At 39.0% G+C, this 22,227-nt stretch overlaps 1 protein-coding gene across 1 annotated transcript; it reads left to right on the top strand.

Annotated features, from left to right (window-relative positions):
• The first annotated feature begins 873 nt into the window (after nucleotides 1-873).
• phf24 (PHD finger protein 24) lies at nucleotides 874-18,792 on the top strand. Its single transcript, XM_063888996.1, is given in 10 exon segments — nucleotides 874-982; nucleotides 985-1,049; nucleotides 1,052-1,288; nucleotides 2,431-2,616; nucleotides 8,909-8,987; nucleotides 10,147-10,349; nucleotides 11,238-11,404; nucleotides 14,202-14,234; nucleotides 15,974-16,051; nucleotides 17,467-18,792. Coding segments are annotated over 10 exon segments (1,254 nt in total). The 3' UTR covers nucleotides 17,564-18,792.
• Nucleotides 18,793-22,227: the final 3,435 nt, after the last annotated feature.

Genomic DNA, 22,227 nt, shown 5'->3' with positions numbered 1-22,227 from the left:
TTTGTTTACATATTTTTACATTTGTTACCAGAATCATTCAAGCAAAAACCCTAATCTCAGTCAATATCCACAGCTTCCTGGATATGGAACCGTGAAATACTGGCACAGAAATGTGGAAAGAGGAACAGATGGGCATGGTTTATTGGTAATAAGGAGAAGACTTTAGGGGCAGTGTTGCTGAAAAAACAGATTTGAAAGAGGCCTTGCTGTTCAGCGAGTACGGAAAAGAGAAAGACAGTATTGATAGGTTCAGAACATCATCTCTGTTTGAGTGCATTACATCCGCTTTTCCCATCTTCTTCCTTTGACAAGAAAATTCATGATTCCACAAGACAGTTCTTTGGTTTTTTTTTACCATACGTGCAATGTGCCTCTATCAACTCTTTCTAAAGTAGGTACTAATAAAGGACCTCCATGTTTGTATGCAATTTTCATGACAGTGTTAACATTGAGATATGCAGCAGGTGTGCCAGTGTAATTGTATTGGAACACAAAGTTGTATTGAAGCCTGAACCTATCTCAGGACTCTCTTATGATTATGGACAGGGTAAGTATTAGTTTTTTCGCTGTGCTTTTTGTACTGGTTTAAATTGGGTGTATATCAGTTGGCAAAATGTGATGTAAGGTACTTCCATGTACCAATCACAATGTAGCAATACTTTAATCCCCATGACAGCTGTGGGCTTGTGTTCTCATGTTGCCAGGACTGTCAACTGAATCTGATCAAACCACGCCCTGCACATTCGAGATCAAGCAGAAGTTATGAGTGGCTTTAAACTTGGATTTTAACTTTACACTCTTGTAATGAATAATAAATGCAGCGCATTTGTGTAACAGTTCTCTGTCTGCTTCTCTCCCCATCTGTCTGCAGCCATGGGAGTGCTCATGTCAAAGAAGCAGCAGGTGGAGAAGGTGCAGAAATGCAACGCTGTGGTCTCTGCCTTCCAGGCGGGCATTAAGGACCGTCCTCCCCCCGCCAAACACTCGATGAAGAAGCAGACGAAGGCGAAGCCCAAGCAAAACCTTCGGCCAATGCTGATGAGAAGACCACAGAGAGGAAGAGCCAGAGGAAACGGACAATAACCCAGGTCCATCAAGCTCGCAGCAGCCGGCGAAGGACGACTGTAAGGTCAACCAGGAGGCTTGGTCGAGGTTACGGGACGGGAAAGGAGTGGAACCGGAGGATCTCGACAAGACCCATCAGCTCACGCCTCCTGCTTTCGTGCGGCCCAAAAGGGAAGCAGATGACGACCAGCCCGTAGAGGTGGAACTGAAAAAGAAAGAGCAGGTAATATCTTATCTTCATTAGAAATCTGTTTACAGCCAGGGTGATATTTGAATCATCTATAAAATAATACCTTTTACCTTACCAAAGCAGGCACTATAAATCCCCAAATCCTGGGAATAAAGAGACAGATTCTCCATGGCAACAGCAGAGCATTATCTCGTCCTTCCTTCAAGTTAGGCATTTTGATAAAGCTGGCTGTAAAGGGACTCTTTATCTAAACCCCCTTGTTGAAGGTGAGAAAGTATTAGTATAAAGTTTTTCCTTTCTGTTAAGCCTTTCATTTGTTATTTACGGGTTGTGCGTGAGGGCTCTTCACAGCGAGCCTCTGGTGGGCGGGATGCTCTGGCTGCCTCAGAGAGGTGACCTTATCCCAGGCGGTGCTAAGTAACAGGGTATGGAGTTCATAAGAGGGACCGATTCCATTAGGTTTCTGTATTTTGCAAAGAGTAAACACTGCCTGTTGAGTACTCGCTGTACAGTCGATGCTGCACTTTTACAAGAGGTACACAATACCCCTACATAATAATAATAATAGATATTGAAATCAGCAAGTTGTAAAACCTAACACACAGGGTTTACTGTGAGGCGCAATGAAAATGTTTGCCTACAGGGCATTTGAAGTAGTTACTTTGGATTTTGAGATAAAGCAATGCATTTTATAATCCGCCAAATGAACTCATTTACCAGTTAACATCCCCGAAGGCAACATTCATCTCCTTCTGACATGTCTTTATGATGCAGGAAGCATGAGATTAAAAGACTTGAGCCATAACTATAAGATCAGATGTGACTAAGAAAATTTGATATTCTCTCATCTGTGAGACATCTACAGTCATTTTCTCTGGCTTGACAGCAGAATGTGTCCTAGCTGTAATTGGAGTCTCCAGAGAAAACTGACAACTATCACGTGTTAGACAAACTTGTCAAAGGAAGTGTTGTGTTTCTCATCTATTTAAGACTGTGAGCAAAGACAAAAATGTGAACCACCATTGCCATATTTTACATTATCAGCTGTCCCACCAACAAACCCTAATCCCTCAAGTAATTGCTTTTTTTATTATCATCCATCCGTTATTTAAAAGATTGCAAGATTGCAACACAGATCTTTATGTAAATAACGCTGAGTCCTATTTTTACCTCAGCCATCGAGCGATGAGATGTGTGACGTGTGTGAGGTGTGGACAGCCGACGACTTGTACCCCTGCAGGATCTGCACTCGGATGTTCCACGACGGCTGCCTGAGGGAGCTGGGCTACCTGCGTGCCGAGGCTCTGCAGGAGATGAGAGACACGGCCCACACCGTCACTGGATGGAGCTGCTACTATTGTGTAAGTATACACAGCTCACTGTCATTACACTAGCTGGATGACAAATGCCCACAGGTATCTATAAATATACATGCAAGGATGACAAAATATGTGTCAGTTTTGGTCTTTTTTTTTAAACATAAACCTCATCCTGAGTTTTTCTCTTTTATTCTATTGTTTTTTGGTCACAATTGCATCAGGTTTCTAGTCAAATGAGATGGCCTTTTGCTGGGAGCATTTGTAGCCACTTGTTCTAAGATTGGCAGCAAACATTTTTTTAGTTCCTTTGTATGAATACATGTCATTGATGATTTAATAAAAAGAAAGGGTCTCATGAACAGGATAAAGGCAACCATGAGCATCCCAATACTACTGAACATTGATGTTAAAATGGGCCTCAATAGAGCGCCACAGGAACGAGTCCTAAAACCCGGAAGTGAGTTAGCATTTTACATCTTCCGGTTGCCTCGTCTCAGAGTCAATGCGATTTCTCCATAGGATTTTGGAAAATAGCTCGAAATAGGTCTGTGGATGACACACATTTAAGACGTATCACGTTTTACATACATCAGCAGTGACCAACACCCCCACTGGGTATTTTTGAAGAATGTCTGAAAGACGATGGTTGTTAACAAGTGGCTGAATAGGACTACAGAAGTTGTCGAGGACGCTGTGCATCATTACGCCGAACACGTAAACACTCCCGCTAAGTTTGGTTTCCCCTGTTCTGCTTGAAATACTTCTAGTTAAATTCAGTGTGGCTAAAAGGAAAAGCTTTGTTAAAAGTCAGTTAAAAGGATCTTAAGTTGGCGTGACGTTGGCGTTGTGCGACCCTGCTGTACTATTTAGTCGTTTATAGCATAATGTTAGCATTCTGCTTCCGGCGATTAGATTTATGATTCGAAAATGAGAAAAGTCGGGTAGACATGTTGAGATTATCCGGCTGAACAAAACGTGCATCCATCAAACAGGTTCCTTTTCCGCAGATCTGATTTTTTTTACAATATTCCAAAATCCTATGGAGAAATTGCTTTGCTTTTTTATCGATGGAACCCATGCGCAGCTTACTTCCGGGTCGGCCTACAAAAGCACGTCATCCGTGTGGCGCTCCATTTAAACAATAGAAAAATAAACACTTGCTTTTTTAAAATCACTGATACATTAAATGTCAGGTATCATCTAATTGTGATTATCTTCTATTAACAAAATGAAAGGTTTACATTTGTGATTTAAATGGTAAATGGTACACAATTTGTTTGCATACCGAGCATGATCAAAGTGAGAAGTAGGGTCATTTTGTCGTAGACTTCTATACAATCAGAAATCATTTTGAAACCAGTTGCCCTGCTGGCCATGACAAAGATCGCAAGTTTGAGGAATTAGCTTTACTAATCACACCCAAAGGATACGTCCACTTTTTTTTATTCCGTCTATTTCCGAGCAGACATTGTGATGTTTCATAGCATGGAACACACAGGTGGAATTGATATCATTAACGATGGCTGATATTGACAGGAAGTTAGCTAAATTAATTAGCTACAGCTGAGTACATTTACCGGCAAGCGTTGCCATAGCAGCAGGTGTTATCAATAGTTCCTGCTGTTATTTTTCACATGAGACAGCTTGGTTAATGCGCTTGTAATTATGCAGTTTATAATTAAGACTTAATCTGTCACTATGTTAATTGTACTTGGAAGGTTTTACTTGGAGTTGTTGGAATATGTACCATCCTTGTTGTGACATGGGACTGACGTGCGAACAGTATGTGCAAGATTTGCGAAAAAGTCAATTTAGTAGTATCAACTTTATTGATGGCCCATTATGTGTTTCAGCAGGGGTGAGATAAGGACAGAGAAGTCTTTACATTAAGCTTTTAACTGTCATATTTTCATATGGAAATGTATTCAACTAGAGGTCAAGTAAAGTTGAGTAACTGGGAGAGTTTTTATCGTAAAAAAACCAAAACGATTTCAACAAATACCCAGCTTTTTCATCATTCAAAGCATGCCGATGCCAAAAAGGCTGACTCTCTGGTGATGCATAATGCAATCAGATTTAATTCAGGGATAAACAACTGGAGAGTGCTTTTGCCTGAGTGCCCTTCAAAATAGAGTGGGAGCTTCGCGGTTCTTTCAGCAGCCTTGAGAAGCGAAACCACTTGCCAAAAGTTGCGCTTGGACGGGGGGTGTTTTCACACAATCAGAGAGAAGACAGTGAAAGGTCCTCTGTTTTTGGCTAGCTCCTCCTCGTGTGTGAGGAATGGGGGCGGAAGGAGCCAATTCAGCGAGGGAGAGACAGTGCTGTTTGATTGAAATTGTGAATTGTAGTCCTCATAGCTAAAGAAACCGGCTTCTTTGTTAGCACATGTCTGTCAGCTGTTACAAATCCCCCCTTTGCGTCACATCTGACATTTAATTTCCCACAGGCACTGGAAACTGCGTTGGGCAGATGGACTGAGTTTCCTTGAAAGTGAATTTACAGACTTTCTTCAAAGCAGAGTGCTGCATGTTTGGGTGAATGGCTGCCAGTCCCACAAAGGAAAGGTTAATGAACGACAATGACCCTTTTTCATAACACTGACTTCTTAATACTTGCTGCTAGCCAATATGTGCTCTTAGGGCTAAGATTCAGGGGCCATGCTTTAGTCACCAAGGGATTTATACCTGAATTGGATATTAGGGAAAACAATGCGATGCAACTTAAAGGCAAGGTTACTGATTGTTATTCAGGGGCAATAATAAAACCATCATTGACATGTCTGAGCATTGCTTCTTCAAATCGAATCATACAATCGATGCATCATAAGACGTTTTAACTTATTTGTCCTATCTTAAACCTGAGTGCTATGTCCTCCTTCAATTTCTCAATTCGGAAAAAGCAACAATTGATGTTTGTTTTATTTACCTTGTTTTTCTTTTTACTTCAAGTATTATCAATTTAAGAGGACAAGCTGCATCTGACAGTTCATAAAATCCAGATTTGTAGATGTTTTAATATGGTAACAGACAAACAGACATGATATGAAATCCATTTGATTCTTTGAAAGCAAAAAATGGCATTGCCAAAGCGTATTAGGGAAGAAAATACAACATTCACCAGATTGCAAAAACCACGGCCACTTTTGGTATTATATCCAACCATAGTTACAGATCATGCTGTTGCTTGAACAGAAACAGTTATAGATATCTCTGTACTCCTCTAGTGTAAATGACCCGGAACAAGATATGCGTTCATTTTGATTTATTTTGTTCAACTTAATGAACAAGCTGCAATATGTTCCTTCAAAGCTAGCATACAGGTTTACTGGATCACTTTTACAGCAGTTAGAAATTAGGTTAATCAAAGCTGAGTTCTTGAAAGAATTCACTAAATGTTACTCCACGGTGTATCTGCAGGGTTGGGTTTTATCTCATGCCCTGACATAATGTAGTCGTTGTTTCACTGCGAGCGACATCTGTCACATTACACAGTCTTCTAATTCACTGTTAAAGAAATTCTGATTCCTGCAGCTTTGGAATCATAGTTTTTTTTTTTGTTTACGTCCTGCTTCAGCAGCCTATTGAAAGCTGTTTGAACAAACACATCAATGCTGTCATTTTTTCTGAAGAGAAAAGGCTCATCACTATTTATGCATGCTGTCAGAATAAGATTAGAATGTTTTGTTATTATTATACCTTCTCCTCCCCAGGGGCCTTTTGTGTTCATTTTCAAGAAGCTGTCTCTAGGTGTTGCATACAACCTTAAATCACATTTTGAGTCTTTATTCACTTTTGAAATGCTATCATAAAGACACAGAAATGTAATTATAGAGCCGATAGCAGCTTTCTGTTTTTTTTGCAGACAGTAGGTGAACATTAAAGGGAATTGATGTCCGGGACAAAAATGGTGGCAGTTTTACAGCATGATTGATTTAGTACTTAATTGATTATTATCTTGCTTTTATGGAGACAGACAAGTTCTGAGAAATTGATACTCTAAGTACATTTTTATCAGGACATTAAAAATACAGCAGAGTGCATCATAACGAACGCAATAAAATAAAAGCAATGATAGGTTAGATACAAGAGATATTACATAGGGATTTGGCACAAACTTTCGATTACGGTGCACGTTGTAACACCGTTTTAAACACATGTGAATTCAGACACAAAGTAAGTATGTCAATTTGTGAATGTAAGTACTACGTCGGGCCCTTTTGTTGTTGAACGTTTTTTTTTCCCCCCATTCAATACACAGATTTGATCACCTTTTTCGCTGTGTCTCCTTACTACTTCTTTTTTACCCGTAACAATAACAATGGCCACTAGAGATCGTCGCCTACGATAAATGTAAAGCTGGGTCGTAATAAGTTACTTTGGTAAGCTTTTGCTAGGGAAGACGGTCTGGGAATCGTGCTAATTAAATAAAGATGACCTTTAATTTACAGCACTGGATGCTAAACAGGAACAGAGGGTGCTAAAAGGTGATGTGCTGCAGCTTTGTATCTGATGTAACGTACATGAAACACACTGTAGCTACTTCAAAACTATTATTATTATTTCAACACATTGGCCACACTTCCATATTGTCCTCTGAACCTGCTTTCCGTTCTTTAAATATCACAATGTGGGGCTTTTGAAGGCTTTGCTGATTGTAGAAAAGCAGTTACTGGAGAGTGAGTACACAATAATGTGGAGAAAACATTGTGTTTTTTCAAACAATTCGGACCTGTTGTATGGCCAGGCCAAAGCTTTTAGTCTCAGTAAAATTATGCATATCAAAATGTCATAAATGTGCTTACGTCTATCCAGAGTTAAGTCTATTTTGAGATTTCCTTGAGTTTGAATGGCCATTTGGGGCGGTTGCCCTGCAAAGATAAGTGTACAAAATGATAAATCAAAGAGGGGAAGGAGGAAAGGACATCCACATGTAAGTGAGATTCCCGTATCCATTAAAATATTAAGTAGGTTAGGAACTAGCACCCATTTACAACATCCGGATATTCGCAGGAAGGACATGCTGGTGTAATTGGCTACGCATTACTCTTGATGCACAGACAGCAAGGTGCAGCAAGGTGTTGGCAGGTACTGTGATCTTGATGACAGGTTGAAGAAATGCAGGAGGTCATCACAGCTCTATGCCACACTTGTCCAGCCCCCATGGCTCATATAATGAGGCCATGTTTGTGAGGGGAGAAACTTCTCTGCTTATAAACGACTGGAAAAACGTGTGGGAGTTCAGTCAGTGGCAGTGTGTGGGCAGGTTATGTCTGAGTAATGTTTTAATCAGCTCCCTGAACTTTTCATCATATTTAAATGAAATACTGGTAGGGAAATTTCAGTATTTGGTATATTTATCATATTATTTTTGTGATATTACTTTTGGTTTAATGAGGCCAATACAACAAAAGTATCACAGTTCAATCATTAAATCAGATAAAGGCAAATATACAAATCCTCACATTTAACAGTACAACTTATTTTAATATATCCTCCACTGGCTCCCCACACCGTATTGACTTAAAAATATAACTTCTCACCTACAAACCCTCTGCTGAACTAGAGGGTGATTTTGTGTTTTTCATTTAGATTTCATAACGTGGATTTTTTGAAGCCCTGACGGATTGCAACAGTGATTAAGGCCCACGTCAACAAACTGGAATTGACTAACCTCGGTAATCCCGGAGGGGTCATTAAACTTCCATCATGCCACTTATCTGATAAATAATGCACAAGTGATATACAAATATAAATATTCAAATGGGAGATTCCTGTGATTTTCCTGGCCTGTGGATGTGCTGTTGCCTGGAAACATTTTTTCATCATTCATCGTGTTCATTGGCCATTAATGCCTAATTATTAAAAAAAAATGTCTGATACAACATTTAGCTAAACTCACACAAATAATAGTTCTGTGTATTTAAGTAAGAGGAGAAATCCTGGTGTTTTGTTATAGCAAAGTGCATGACATATTGCTTCAATTAAAAGTTCGTTTTCCCCATTGTAATAGCCTTGTGGCACTTAATTGAAATGCTCTCATCTTTCTGGCTTTCTTTTAAGTTTTTTTTTTACTAATTATATAATTATGAGGAGAGTAAGAGATACATAATCACATCATCTGAGTCACCTGGGAATCAGTAGTTGCTGAGATGGATTCACTATCCAATACTCTTATTACAGGAGGAGCCCAATCTGGGAATACGTCTATATAATTACAGCACCCTCAGTTATACACATCAAGTAATGTACCACTGGACTGCAAAAGAAACTGCGTGAGTGGCACATTTTCTACGTCATGTAATTCTTTACCCCGTCTCACTTCTTTTCTCCTGCAGGATAATCTAAATCTGCTGCTAACAGAGGAGGAGATGTATAGCCTCATGGAGAATTTCAAGCAGTGCAAGATCATTCCAGGTGAGTCACCACAGCAAGGTTATAAAATACAATCAGTTTAAAGTAGGCCATGGGCTACATTTGTCTAAATCAGGGCATTTAGGTTCTGTCCCAAGCTTGGGTTTTTGCCGGATACTATTGAATCCAACCCCCTTATAGCTATTTTTGGTATCCTACCTAAATATATCCCTTTACTGAACAGCCAATAAAATGGAAGTGGACATTGGAATGGAGCCTCTACAGTGAACAAAAACCAAAACGTTGACTTTAATTAAATGTATTATGTCAACAGATTTCACATAACTTTGTTAGGTTAATTAAAAGCAATAATATTACATTTAAATAAAAGTAAATATTAGGTTCAACTTAATATTATTGCTTTCTACTAACCTTATATGAAATTGATTGACATAATACATTTAATTAGTCAATGATTCAGTTTTTTTTCAGTGTACTTCAATGACTAAATACCGGATAAGTAAAGTTTTCTTAAAAGGTTCTTTAAAGTATGACAGCCTTTTGATGACATATTTGATCAAAGAGTATAGGGTTTTTTATGTCCTGTCATAACAGTTAAAAATGAGACTTTGTAACCCTAACTTTTGTCATAGTGTTGCTTTTAAATCGTTACGTTCCTTATTGTAAATGCTTCAATTTATTTTATTCCTAACAGGAATATGATGATTATATTTCTACATCTCCTAAGCACTGGAAACTAAATGCCAATACCAAAAAGGAACTATGAGTAACGGGAAATGACAGGAGGTCCGTCCATTTTTATAAAATATTTAGCGATCAAAGAATGTAATATGTTTTTTAAGGGATGGGAATGTTGGCTGGAGACTCTTCCTCTTGTTTTTATATTTCCAGAGACCTAATTAGCCTTATTTCCAAGGTTTGTTTTTTGGCTACTTGTTAAAAAAGGATTACAACTCTACATCGTGAAGTTTTGTACCTTTCAATATTTTACGGTTATTTCCCAGTCAGAGTTATTACATTATTTGCCCCCTCCGTCGCTCCTTCCAAATGTGTGTTATTATTCTGCAGCTCTTATGGAGAGCTCACAGTGGGATGTGGTCCTTCCTTTGTAGAGAATGAGTCACGATAAGTTAATTACATCTCGACGACTGCTTGGTGGATAATTAGGTCTGATGTGATGTGTTGTTCCCCGTCGCTGTAGAGTCCTGCCTGGTGTCAGATGAGCTTCTGCAGTACCGCCATCATGCATCCAAGCAGCTATTTGACAAGGATCTGACCGATGAGCAGGAGGAGGAAGTCCTGGCCCAGTTTGCCGCGTTGGATCCTGAGAAGAAGGGTCACATTGAGTGGTCTGACTTCCTTTACTTCGAGTCTCTTGTGGTGTTGAAGAAGTTTCGCTCAGAGGTGAGGTATCCGAATGAGGAATCATGTTGAACATATTCAAAACACAATAACGAAACAACTTCTAGATTTCAGGAATGTTGCGCGAAACCAAAAGTCAACTGATTTTAAAATAACAAACTAAACTATGGCCCATACATAATACGTACAAATGAACGTATCTATAACAAATGTACTGTACCTATTGATCCAAACCTTTCCCTTAACTTAACCAAGTAGCTTCAACTGATGTGTTTAAAACTGGGAGCATTTTAGAAGGCGTTGGCAAACAACCTATTCTTTATTTCAGGTATTAGGGTGTGTTTGATGTAAAGCACTTACGAATGATTTAACATACAAACATGGAGGGTAATATCCTGCTAAAAACACGTGCTAACCAACTGCTAATGAACTGCCAGGAGCAGCTAAACTAAAAGTAGTACACGAAATGTCTACCTGATCCTCTCTCTTTCACACAACCAAAGGCAATCCTTCCTCAGGTGAGCCTTAATACTGTCTAATCAACCTTGTAGAGAATGCAATATAAGGTCGTAGACTACTTTATGACGAGGTTAGTGTGATAGTAGGACTCAGGGCCAGCTGTTCCCGAAATTATGGCTTGCATACACCTGCCTGAATTACTCATACTTGTTGTCACCTCACTGGAGTTCAAATATCATGCTTTGTTTTTGTCTAGGAGATTAAATTTACGGACTGTGTGTGTCTCTGGGGTATAGCAGATTAAGTCAGACAGCCCTAATGTGATTGAGAATAATTGAGCCCAAGAATTTGGCTCTAAAATACCGTTTTTGGTCGCTAAATTACAGCCATCAAAGTGATTACAAGGGGAAGGGAATTAATATCAGTAGACGCAGGACACCTTATCTCAAAATCTGTTTCATTTTTTTCTAGAACTCAATGGTGCGTCTGCTGACCGCCAAGGAGAGGAACACGGCTCGGACAGTGTTCCTTGGTCTGGACCTGGATGAAGACGGCGTGATCACAAGAGCAGAATCCCGCCAGGCCCAGCAGTCCTGGTTCCACAAACTCAACAAAGACTCGCAGTCCTGCAACGTGAGGTGAGCAAACCACAAGAGGGTCAGCATCCCAACAGAACATGTTTGAATACTTTTGTTCTACGTCTAGACGGAGATAAAAAAAAAGGCGCACGTCTATGTTCGACTCTGGCAGCAGAGTGAGGATCTCATCTGTATTCAAACTGCAGCTGGCAGAGGGAAAAGTGGTTTGGCTGCTTAGGGAGGGGAGAGAGTCAGAAAGAAGACTGAAAGCAAGATAACAAGCTGTCTTCTTTTCACATTACATAATCTCCCTCTGGTTGACATAATCCGCAGTAACAGTGTCCATTTTGATGCTTTGCGGATGACTCGCCTGACCAAAATATTGAATGATAAAAAGTTGAGACCGCTTTTATGTTTTCAGTGTCAGTGCACAAATGCATTGTCAGGTCAGTGTTAAAACCTGGGCTGAAAATAAAATTGAATTCTTATAATTTGCTGCTATTTCCCATAAAACTTGGATTAATCATGGCACCAAATCACATCTCATTCATGTTACTAATTAATGTGTTCTGCAGTTTGGATGTAATACAGTATCTTGAATATTTTGGACTGTAAAATTGCTTTTCTCAATATTTGTATGTAATATGATCTAATGATAGTGTAAAAGGTGTAGGTTATAATGAAGAACCTGATTGCTCATGCTCCCCTCAGTTTTACAGATCTTACCTATCTTTCCAGCCCACAGCTTTCTGTTTTTGGTTCACAATTACCACTTTCTGTTTTCAGCCCAACAGCAGACAGAAACAATAAGTAACTAATAATAAATTAGGGGGAGCTTTTAGCATTTAAAGAGCAAGATACTTCCTTCAAACACTTAAATTAATCAAGTTGACACGAAATAGTACTCTAGTGTTGCTCCATAACTGCTGGATGTGTAATGAAGCAACTGTTTTCCTAAAAGTTCACTGAATCACCTTAAAGTGTAGATAAAATGGAAACAGTCTCATTTATCCCTTTTCACATCCCTGCCGTATTTAGCAATATATGGCAAAAGCACACAAAAAAAATCTATGTAGTAGCTCTGTATCGCCACATTCTAAATCTGGCCACTTTTTAGCTGTCCGATCGAATGCGAAAGCTTGAATTTAAATCCCTCCTCTAACTTTAGACTCCTCAAATATTCAGTTGTGTTGCGGGAAAACGCCACAGTACAGAAAGTAAAGACACACAGTTTTTTTAAATGGTTATTGCAGGTCCAAAGTTTCATCGCAGTATATTTTAGATGGATTACGTCGGCATGACATTCATTTTGTTTATCTACTCTGCCATATTTAAGTAGAAAGGACCTGAACAAATTAACTAATGTGTTTTACCAAAGTGCCCTAACTCAGTAGGCAGTATGGTGAACTGTCAATCAATGAACATTCATCTGTAGGGTAGCTTTTAGCACTTTACCGCAGCTCTTACAGTAAATCTCCTATATGTCACCATGGAGTTATAATACTATGCAGTTATAATAACTCAAAACCTTACAGGGTTGCAGAGCTTAAGTTCTACAGCTGTTAAATAGCTTTTTTTCCACTTGAAGCAGGGGAATTAAAGTAAAAACAGGCAGCTTGTACCTCCCGTTGATACAGTATCATCATTTGCATACCAACGCACTTTTCACACAACAAGGCACAATGTTGTTTTCCTGGAATTGCAAAGGGACTTGACAAATCAAATGCATAAATTACGTTTATAAGAGAAGTTCAAATTGGAAAGGGAATTTAGCTCGTTCCTCCTCTAATATTAAACCCAATTAAGTGTTTTTATTTAAAAAAACTTGCTATGCTGCTGCCAATTATGTCGTTAGCAGGCACTTAATTGCATGCTGGTTTAATGCTGAGGGGTGCTGAACTCCTGCTATTGTTAATTGTCATGAATTGGAGATGTGAAGCTGGTTGCTTGCATCTCACATTTGCAACACACAAGCTGTTGTTTGACCGAGATCAATCAAGTTTCAGTATAAAGCAATCCAATATAACAAGCCTGCAACAAATACTACCTTTGAGTCTTTTGCTCATACTGGATCAAAGACATATTTCATACATTTTGCCATATAACGCAATCCTGTGCAACTCCACCATAAAGTACAGACTCGGGAAAAATGACCAGAGTAGTGTCTCGAACATCGAACAGCATAACCTTCAAAAAATGTTTTGGGGATTGTTGATTTTTTTCTAGATTGCATTGAACAGATGTTTTATGATCACCTTCAGTTTTAGTGATTTTATTTATAGCAGAAAACAAAAAAATGAATTTTTTGAATGAATCAGATTTGTCCTCAGACAAATCTCATCAGAGGGATTAGTATTCATAAAGGAAAGCTTTGATTCACTCTCATTGGGTTGCATCTGTTTGTACTCATTCGTTGTTAATTGATGTGTGTCAATGGTTATTGATGTGTGTGTGTGATTGGTTAAAGTAATCTGATCCTTCACTCATGCAAAAGTAGTAATACCACAATGTAGAAGTACTTTGTGGCTCCTGTATTAAGTCAAATTTATATCATAAAAAAAGTACGCATTATGCACGATGACCCATTTAAGAGTGTAATGTGTCTTTTTAAAATAATTCTCATTCTCATTAGGAAAGCTAATGATATGCTATTTCCCTTTGGAATGCAGTGGAGTACAAATATGAAGTAGCATTAAATGAAAGTACATCAGATTCCTAATGGGAAAAAGGTCCTTGTCATTGTTGTGTGTGTATGTGTGCATGTGCTTATTGCTTATAACCTTCTTGTGCTGTGAAATGTCCCATGCCATTCCATTTCCATCCGTCTCACTTATTCCACATGCTGCAATCCCCACAGACTCATGGGACTCTGCTCTCCTATGAATTGTGGGTGAGTGTGACTCGGCACTGCATGGCTCGTCTCCTTTTACTCACTTCAACACCCTCGAGCGCTCTTCAATTCTCTAGTATTCTCAGGCAACCCCCTTGATTTGGATTACATCTGTGCTCTTAAGAAATGAGGGATAGAAGCCTCTCTTCGGCAAAATGGAACTATTTCCGAACATCCTGCAATCGAAGACGCATGCATCCTCGAATGAAGTTTAACGAGCACTGTATTTGAGCCTTTCATATGATGAGGCCTTGTTATACTGAGGCAAGGCTGAGACTCAGACTGACCTCTAATTATAGGGATCAAAGAAAGCCTTCTATCCTCCTTAGGGGAGCTTTGCTTTAAAAGCCTCATTTATCAATATAAGAGCACACTATGGACCATGGGTGTGAGTGCACATCAGTTCCACGCATAACACTAAAAGTGCAACCTCATTAACAAGCAAATAGAAAATGAGTCAGAAAACCCTTTGATCGCTGAAATGATAGACCTTTGCAAGAGACAGTATGAGTTATTTTTAAAGGAGCCATCAGTCGGTGGGGGGGGGGTTCATCAGAAGATATTCAATCTGAATCTGAAAGATGAACAACTCGTCTAATGTGAAGTGACATTTTCCTGGCCTAGTTTTCAATGTATCCTTTTTGATTTGGCATCAAACTGAAAAATCTATTCTAAATAAAGAGTTCACGTTGGGTGTGAAAGTCCTTTTTTTTAAACTTTGGAAACTGTTGTTTTAAATACTTACAAAGGGACCAATAAGGCTCCTTTTTGTTTTTCATTTCCTGTTATATGGTCTTTGGTTTCTACACAAACATATTTACATAATTTAATGTTCAGATCACACATTCTTTTCATCATATTGTCTGTTTGATAATAAAATTGTTCCCCCTTTGTCTGAAAAGCTCTGTTTTCGGGGCCTGTCTGTTTAAGTCCCCTACAGAAACAGCCGTAGCTTTGATTGGCTAGCCAGAAAAAAACAAAGTGCACATTTGCAAAGATTTTAAGCTGTGGTTGGCTGTTGGTATATTGTAATATACGCCTGCATGTGCCATACGCATGGGAGACCTATTTGAATAGCTTGATGAATCCCATGTTGTCTTTGGCAACATTCCCAGAAAAAGAAAAGAAAAATCACAAGGGGCCCTGTTTGAATCTCTGTGAAGTGAGACCCAGAATGCAATGGCAACATGAGCATTTGATGGGGATTTATGGGAGTAAAATTAGTGTCATGGAGCAGAACCTGGTAACTATAACTTTCCAATTTCACAAAGTAGTTTTGCAGCTGATGGCAGTGCAGTCCGGAAGCTGGACTTGATTTTAATGCCATCTGAAGGCTATTTCAACATGTGCATTCAACGCATTCTTTTCTTTCTAATGACAAATCCTTTAAATTTGAATCCCTCTATTGCATTTTAATGTTGTACAAAATTGCCACTGCAGTCGTAGTGACAAAAACACAGATTTGTCTAAATAACAAGAAATACTGAGTAACTGTGTGGGATGTCGAATATTACATCCAAATCAGTTTATTTAAATCCTTGGAATAAAGATGTGGATCAGAAAATGTCCTCATATTCCAGTAAACTCATCATCAGTTGTTGTGGTGAAATAATCTGGGTTGCATTTTCCTTTTTTGCATAAATTCTCCTTTCTTTCAGCGCACGGGAATGGTCTTTTCCTTTCATTGACTGTGGTTGTAGCCTACTATCTAACTGATATTTCTCTGTCCTTTGATACAGTATAAGTAATGTGGGCCCAATATGTGAGAGCAGTCCAGCCAGCTCTGGCAGTGAAAGGAGCAAGACTGATGAAAACAGGTTTGTTACAGTTGTACTGACTTCCAGTGATGGATGGCATAATGGTAAAACTGTCTTTTCACAGACTGTTGCCTCTAACTGTCCTCATGATTCCCTCTCGCGGTGCAATCTATATTCACTTGTTAACCCTTTTAGAATCAGTATTTCCCCATTGTAGCTGTAATGTCCCTAAGTGGACCCTACTGTAAAAACATGGTAATCATTGCCTCGGTGGTAAAAATTCACATGGCGATGAAATGCATGCTTCAGGTGTTGCTGCCCCTGCAAATGACCCTGAAGGACTCCGTGTCACTGTCTCCAGATAATGAAGACAAATTCCTTTTGGCATATCATGACCTTTGAAACTTTCTTCCTGCTGCGCTTGACATTTTTGCAATCATTGCAACTATTGCACCAGCACTTTATGCAGCCACTACAGGGAGCCACAATGGAAAAGAGCTACACAGGAGAGTCATATTAGGCTGAATACTTATATTAACAACATGAAGACATTTAATCCGTTTCAATAAATTAATTAGCAAAGCAGCACAAGGCAAATGACAGCAGAGAAAAGCCCAGCTACCTTATATAATGAAGTTAGCTAATAATTGGTTACGGCATGGCTGCTGTATTGTATTGTAATGTGGTGTATGCTGTGTGTGTTCATATTTAATGAGGTTATCATGAGCAAATCATGAGGAATTGCCTTATTGTGTGAGTTCGAGAAATAGCTGGTGCTATTTTTCATTTTTACAATTTTGTATTTGTACTACGAAAGGGTTAGGGTTAGGCTTAGGGTTAGGATGTAACAAACATTTAGCTCGTTGCTTCCTCGGATATTCTGACAGTAGCCACTTAAGGTATTTGAGGCTCAAAGTGAAGACATGACAAAACAATTAAAACCTCATACCCAATTGAAACTACATCCTGAAGAACTCTCTCGATTTTTCTAAAATGGGTGGGATGCCCAAATTGTTTACTGGTGGATTACAGCCATTTGGATAGCGCAGCCAACAAACCTATTTACGCCGAAACTATGATCTACTTAGCCAAGTTGTTTTGCTCCAAACCAGTTAATGGAAACAAGCCTAATTCCCTTTTAATTGTTTGCGTAATTTCAAAAGTTTGCTTAAACTGATTTTATTGTCAATTCAATGGAAACAACTAGTGTCGTTAATTTATTAGCATTTTGTTTTAATACTTCTTAGGCAAAATAAGAGTTTGATAGCATGGACTAATGAGACGAAACTTTTGGATGCACAGCTTGTACCTATTAGTAGAACCATTTCATTTGTGGTTTTGGTCTTTTTGTTGTTCCAAAGCGTTTTCAGTGAAATATCAACTTATTCAAACCCCTAATTCTAGCCATAAAAACATATGATTTCAAACAGTGGTTTTAAACTTTATGCTATTAAACCTCTCTCTTTATTCAACAGGCCAGCGACCTGGGCAGACTTTTTAAGGGAGAGTGCCATCTACATTTTGGCTGGGCGGCCCAATAGTTCTGCCATGCACATCCGTTTGCCTCTATAGTCCAGGATCCTCTACTGCACCCCAGCAGAGAGAGAGGGAAAAGAGAGATGGGTAATCCTATAGTCTATACAGATGAGCGGAGGAAAATTGACGTGAAGACCCGATGACACGCGGAGGGTGAACTGGATGAAGTTCTTAAAGACAGCAGATCAAGCCATCGAGAGAATCTCTCCTCCTCTGCACCAACCCCACCCCCCACACTACACTTGACAACACACAACGCTGATTGACACGACGCGAGTGACAGCAGCCGTCACATGTCACGACTCCCAAAACTTCCAACAAATACCAGAGACAGGACAAGGAAGACAACCGCCCACCCAGTCAGTGAAATACTTCAAGTGTAGCAATCATTCTTCCACTCAGACAAGCTCCTAGGATACTCACACTCTATTAAAATGACATACCACACACTCTATGACCGCACCAGATACATAACACACCTCTCCGCGCAAGTACGTCAATGTGACAGGATGTTACTATTTCAGAGATTCATTCCTTTGGGTCTCATCATTTCCTAAAAATCGTTCCATGCTACTGTAATGGGATCGCGTTATTATTCACCATGGAAATGTTTATCACATTACACAGAGGCACATGCATTGAGACTTCTGTGAGGAGATTAACAGCTGCCATTACCAGAACGTATACCAAAGCGGGAATGAAAAGCTATCTACGTACCTGCTATTATACGAGAACTGCTATTCATACCAGTATAAATTATTATAATGCATTAAAGAGCTGTATTTATTCCTGTATCCTCTGATGTATTCCCCTCCCCCCAGTCTCATCTAAGAGTCTATGTTCTTCTGAAGTACTAACCATGAAAAAAAAGGTTGTGAACGTTTAATGAAAGCTAACCCAGTTAAAAAGACGTGCATATACTGCCATGTAGTACATTTCTTTGTTCCTGTTATGCTCTGAGATTTGACAAGGTGGAAACATCTGATGCCCTGTCCTAGTGTCATTATTTGCACTGTGGGAATGAGATGCGGGTGGACTACTGTGTGACATAATCACTGTAATTACAATAATGAAAGACCATTGAAGGTCTTTGTTGATATGAAGATGCTATGTTATGGAAAATGTGATGGGAATTATATAAAGTTATAGATTGTACAACATTTTAAATGCACATGAAACTGCCTGTAGAATCACTGGAAACATGTTGAGTGTTTATGCCATGTAATGAAGGTCCTCTGAGTTAATAAAGTATGATTATGACATGGCTCTTGATTGTCTGAGGGATATGTTGCAGTGCTGAAATAAATGCATGGCATCAACTCTCTTTCTTGAGGTCCTTTGGTTTTTGTCTTGTTTCTTGTTGACAATTAACACAAGACATGATTTAATATAGAGATAGAAGATCTTGTTGAATTCAATAACATTGTTTACAATTATAATTAGCATCACTCAGCCCTTTTTGACCACAAGTTTATAGTTACTATATACGAATATAACAAATAATGTTGGGAATAATGTTAGATCTCTGGCAATGAACATCGAAGAGGACCATCAGTCATATCCACAAATGGTACAAAAAAAAAGACGAAAAATCTCATAAAAGAGTTCTCTCAAGCAAACCTAACACAAAACCTTATGCCAACTTCTTCTTAATGCTATAGTAGTGATTCAAAGCATCCTGACCGGAATGCAAACATAACAAACTGGCATGAGCATCTTCTGAGCACAACTGATACAGATGAACCCAAAGGATCATAATGGCCATTTCCCACCCATCTGTTCGCCCTTCTGCCGTCTAGTGTAGTATCCAGTCTCGTACCACTGGAATACAGAGCAGCTTCATTCCTGATTTGAACTCGACGACCTCCTCTGAACACCAACACGAATAAACTTTTTTTCTCTTAGACAAATAAGAACGTTATAACATCCAAGTAAGCCTTGGTGTACCACAGACCTTATAGCAGGCGTCTAACCATAAACCCATTTACAAAAAAATCGTATTAAATTCCCTGTGCGGACATAAACATTATTCTTCACTTATGGAATGGCCATCTGTGCCATTCTTGAATAATATTTGTTCATTAATGTTGTGTGTTTGTGTAGCGTGTAGGGGATTGTTTGAGAACACTAAAGCTGAACATTAAACCTGCCAACTTTATAATTGTAAACTCAATATTTGCCATGTTAGAGTAGTGATGTGACAGGCATAACTCTTAAGCTGCAGTGATTAGCAAAAGGTCAATTACAGTAAAGTAATAAAGTAGTATTTCATTTAAACATGTTTGAAATACAGACGGTTAACAGCTCCCTTTTTGTGATGGCCTTCTGCTTAAGTGGATGCAGCAGAAAACATGTCGTCATGATAGCACTGCTGAATCATGAAGTGCGATCGCCCAGATAAAACATTCCATAGAGGGCAAAGGGCTCGGAAAAACCTCACTCGTGCAATCATGGTATAAATGTCAAGAGAGTCGTAGCCCAGGGACAGTCAGAAGTGGCCATTGTGGAGCGGATATGAGCCAAGTGTGTGTTCAACCTTACATTACGAGGACAGCAGCTGTTCTTGAAGCACCTTGCCACTGGACCTTTCACCTGCCTACAATTAAAAGAATCCCATAGCTCCAAAAGGTCACCCAGTCACTATAAGGCTTTGCCAAAGGGGGTGAACCGAAGGTTTGTGCTTTGAAGCTTCAAAAGCTTTCTAGATAATTGCTGGGGGCTTTTACTTTACTTTGTTTAGAATACTATTTCTGCAGTAACTATTCTTCCTGGGGTCTGATTAGAAGACAAGACATTCAAACACATTAACAGTACATGAATAAATCAAATAATACATATGGTAAAATATAACATCTTTAAACAAGTAAAACATAAACTTGTATATTAAACACATTTATCTTTTACTTGTTTAGAGATGGTGCTTTATACGGTGGTGTATTGCTATCACACTAAAAAAAAAAATAAGGCTCAGTATCAAGTAATTACGTGAAAGTTTCTTGTTATAACAAGATCTTTTTCACGTTTAAACAAGATAAGTATCATGTTATTACATGAAATTATCACGTTATAACGTGAAAATATCATGTTATTTCAAGATATGATATTTTCACGTTTTTACAAGATATGCAACTATCACGTTATTCTGAGATAAGAAATCCACCAAGTCTGACTGGGCTTTCCTCCTGAACAACCCCAAGAACTTCAGTCGCCTCCTTAGCGTTGGCATGCTTATTATAATTCCGTCCATCCTAAGAAATGCCAATATCTCCCAGTGTCTCAGGCCAAGTAGGAAATAAAAGCATATATTATCAGAAACATCCATCTCGGGCAATTCGGTTGTGCGTCGGGCCGTTTTACTTCCTTTATAGGCTATTTCTTTGAAGCGAACGCTGTTTCGTCCATGTCATTATCTTGAAATAACATGATATTTTCACGTTATAACGTGAAATTATCACGTTATTTCATGATAATTATATTTTCACGTTATAACGTGATAATTTCACGTAATAACATGATACTTATCTTGTTTAAACGTGAAAAAGATCTTGTTATAACAAGAAACTTTCACGTAATTACTTGATACTGAGCCTTATTTTTTTTTTTAGTGTGATAGCAATACACCACCGTAGCTTTATCCTTTTTTGTCCAGCCAATCAACTGACGTAGAAGCAATGTGTTAGGGTTAGGATTAGGGTTAGTTTTCTGGTATTTTCTACAGATGCAAACATTGTAGTAACATCAGTGTACAAAGACATGCATGCATTTGTTAATACACATGGCAGATCGTTTGTAAATATGAAATGTAGGAGAGGCCCTAGAAAGCTGCCCTGTGGAACTCCGCATTCTAGTAAAAATGTTTCAAATTTGACAGGATAAAAATCATTCCTAACACATTGTTGTCTCTTTGATCAATACATTTTCATTTCTGTTGATTTCCAACAATTCATTCATAACCAGGTAGTTTAATGAGTAGTAGCTCATGGTCTATACTGTGTATACACAGCCCGGCCCAAAAAAAAGGTCTCCCACTCTAATATTCGTTGGACCGCCTTTAGCTTTGATTACAGCACGCATTCGCCGTGGCGTCGTTTCCACAAGCTTCTGCAATGTCACAACATTTGTTTATGTCCAGAGTTGCATTCATTTTTCACTAAGATCTTGTATTGATGACGGGAGATTCGGACCACTGCGCAAAGTCTTGTCTAGCACATCCCAAAGATTCTCAATCGGGTTCAGGTCTGGACTCTGTGGTGGCCAATCCATGTGTGAAAAGGATGTCTCATGCCCCCTGAACCACTCTTTCACAATTTGAGCCCGATGGATCCTGGCATTATCATCTTGGAACATGCCCGTGCCATCAGGGAAGAAAAAATCCATTGATGGAATAACCCGGTCCTTCAGTATATTCAGGGAGTCAGCTGACCTCATTCTTTGGGCACATAATGTTGCTGAACCTAGACCAGACCAACTGCAGCAACCCCAGATTGTAGCACTGCCCCCAAAGGCTTTTGACCTTTTTTTTGGCCGGGCAGTGTATAAAAAGCTTCACTGAATCCTCAGCATAGTCGTACCCATCATTACCTTTCCATCTGTTTGTTTTAACCAGTCATCTTCTGGTGTTTAAAATGAACATGGTTAGTACCCCATTTATACAGGTGTTGGAATTCAGAGTGGATACTGTTTTCGAAAAAATGATAGGT

This window comes from Eleginops maclovinus, chromosome 8 (genome assembly GCF_036324505.1).
Source record: "Eleginops maclovinus isolate JMC-PN-2008 ecotype Puerto Natales chromosome 8, JC_Emac_rtc_rv5, whole genome shotgun sequence".
NCBI classification, from domain to species: domain Eukaryota; kingdom Metazoa; phylum Chordata; class Actinopteri; order Perciformes; family Eleginopidae; genus Eleginops; species Eleginops maclovinus.
Note: the sequence above shows the minus strand (reverse complement) of the source record. Positions and strands in the feature narration are given on the sequence as shown.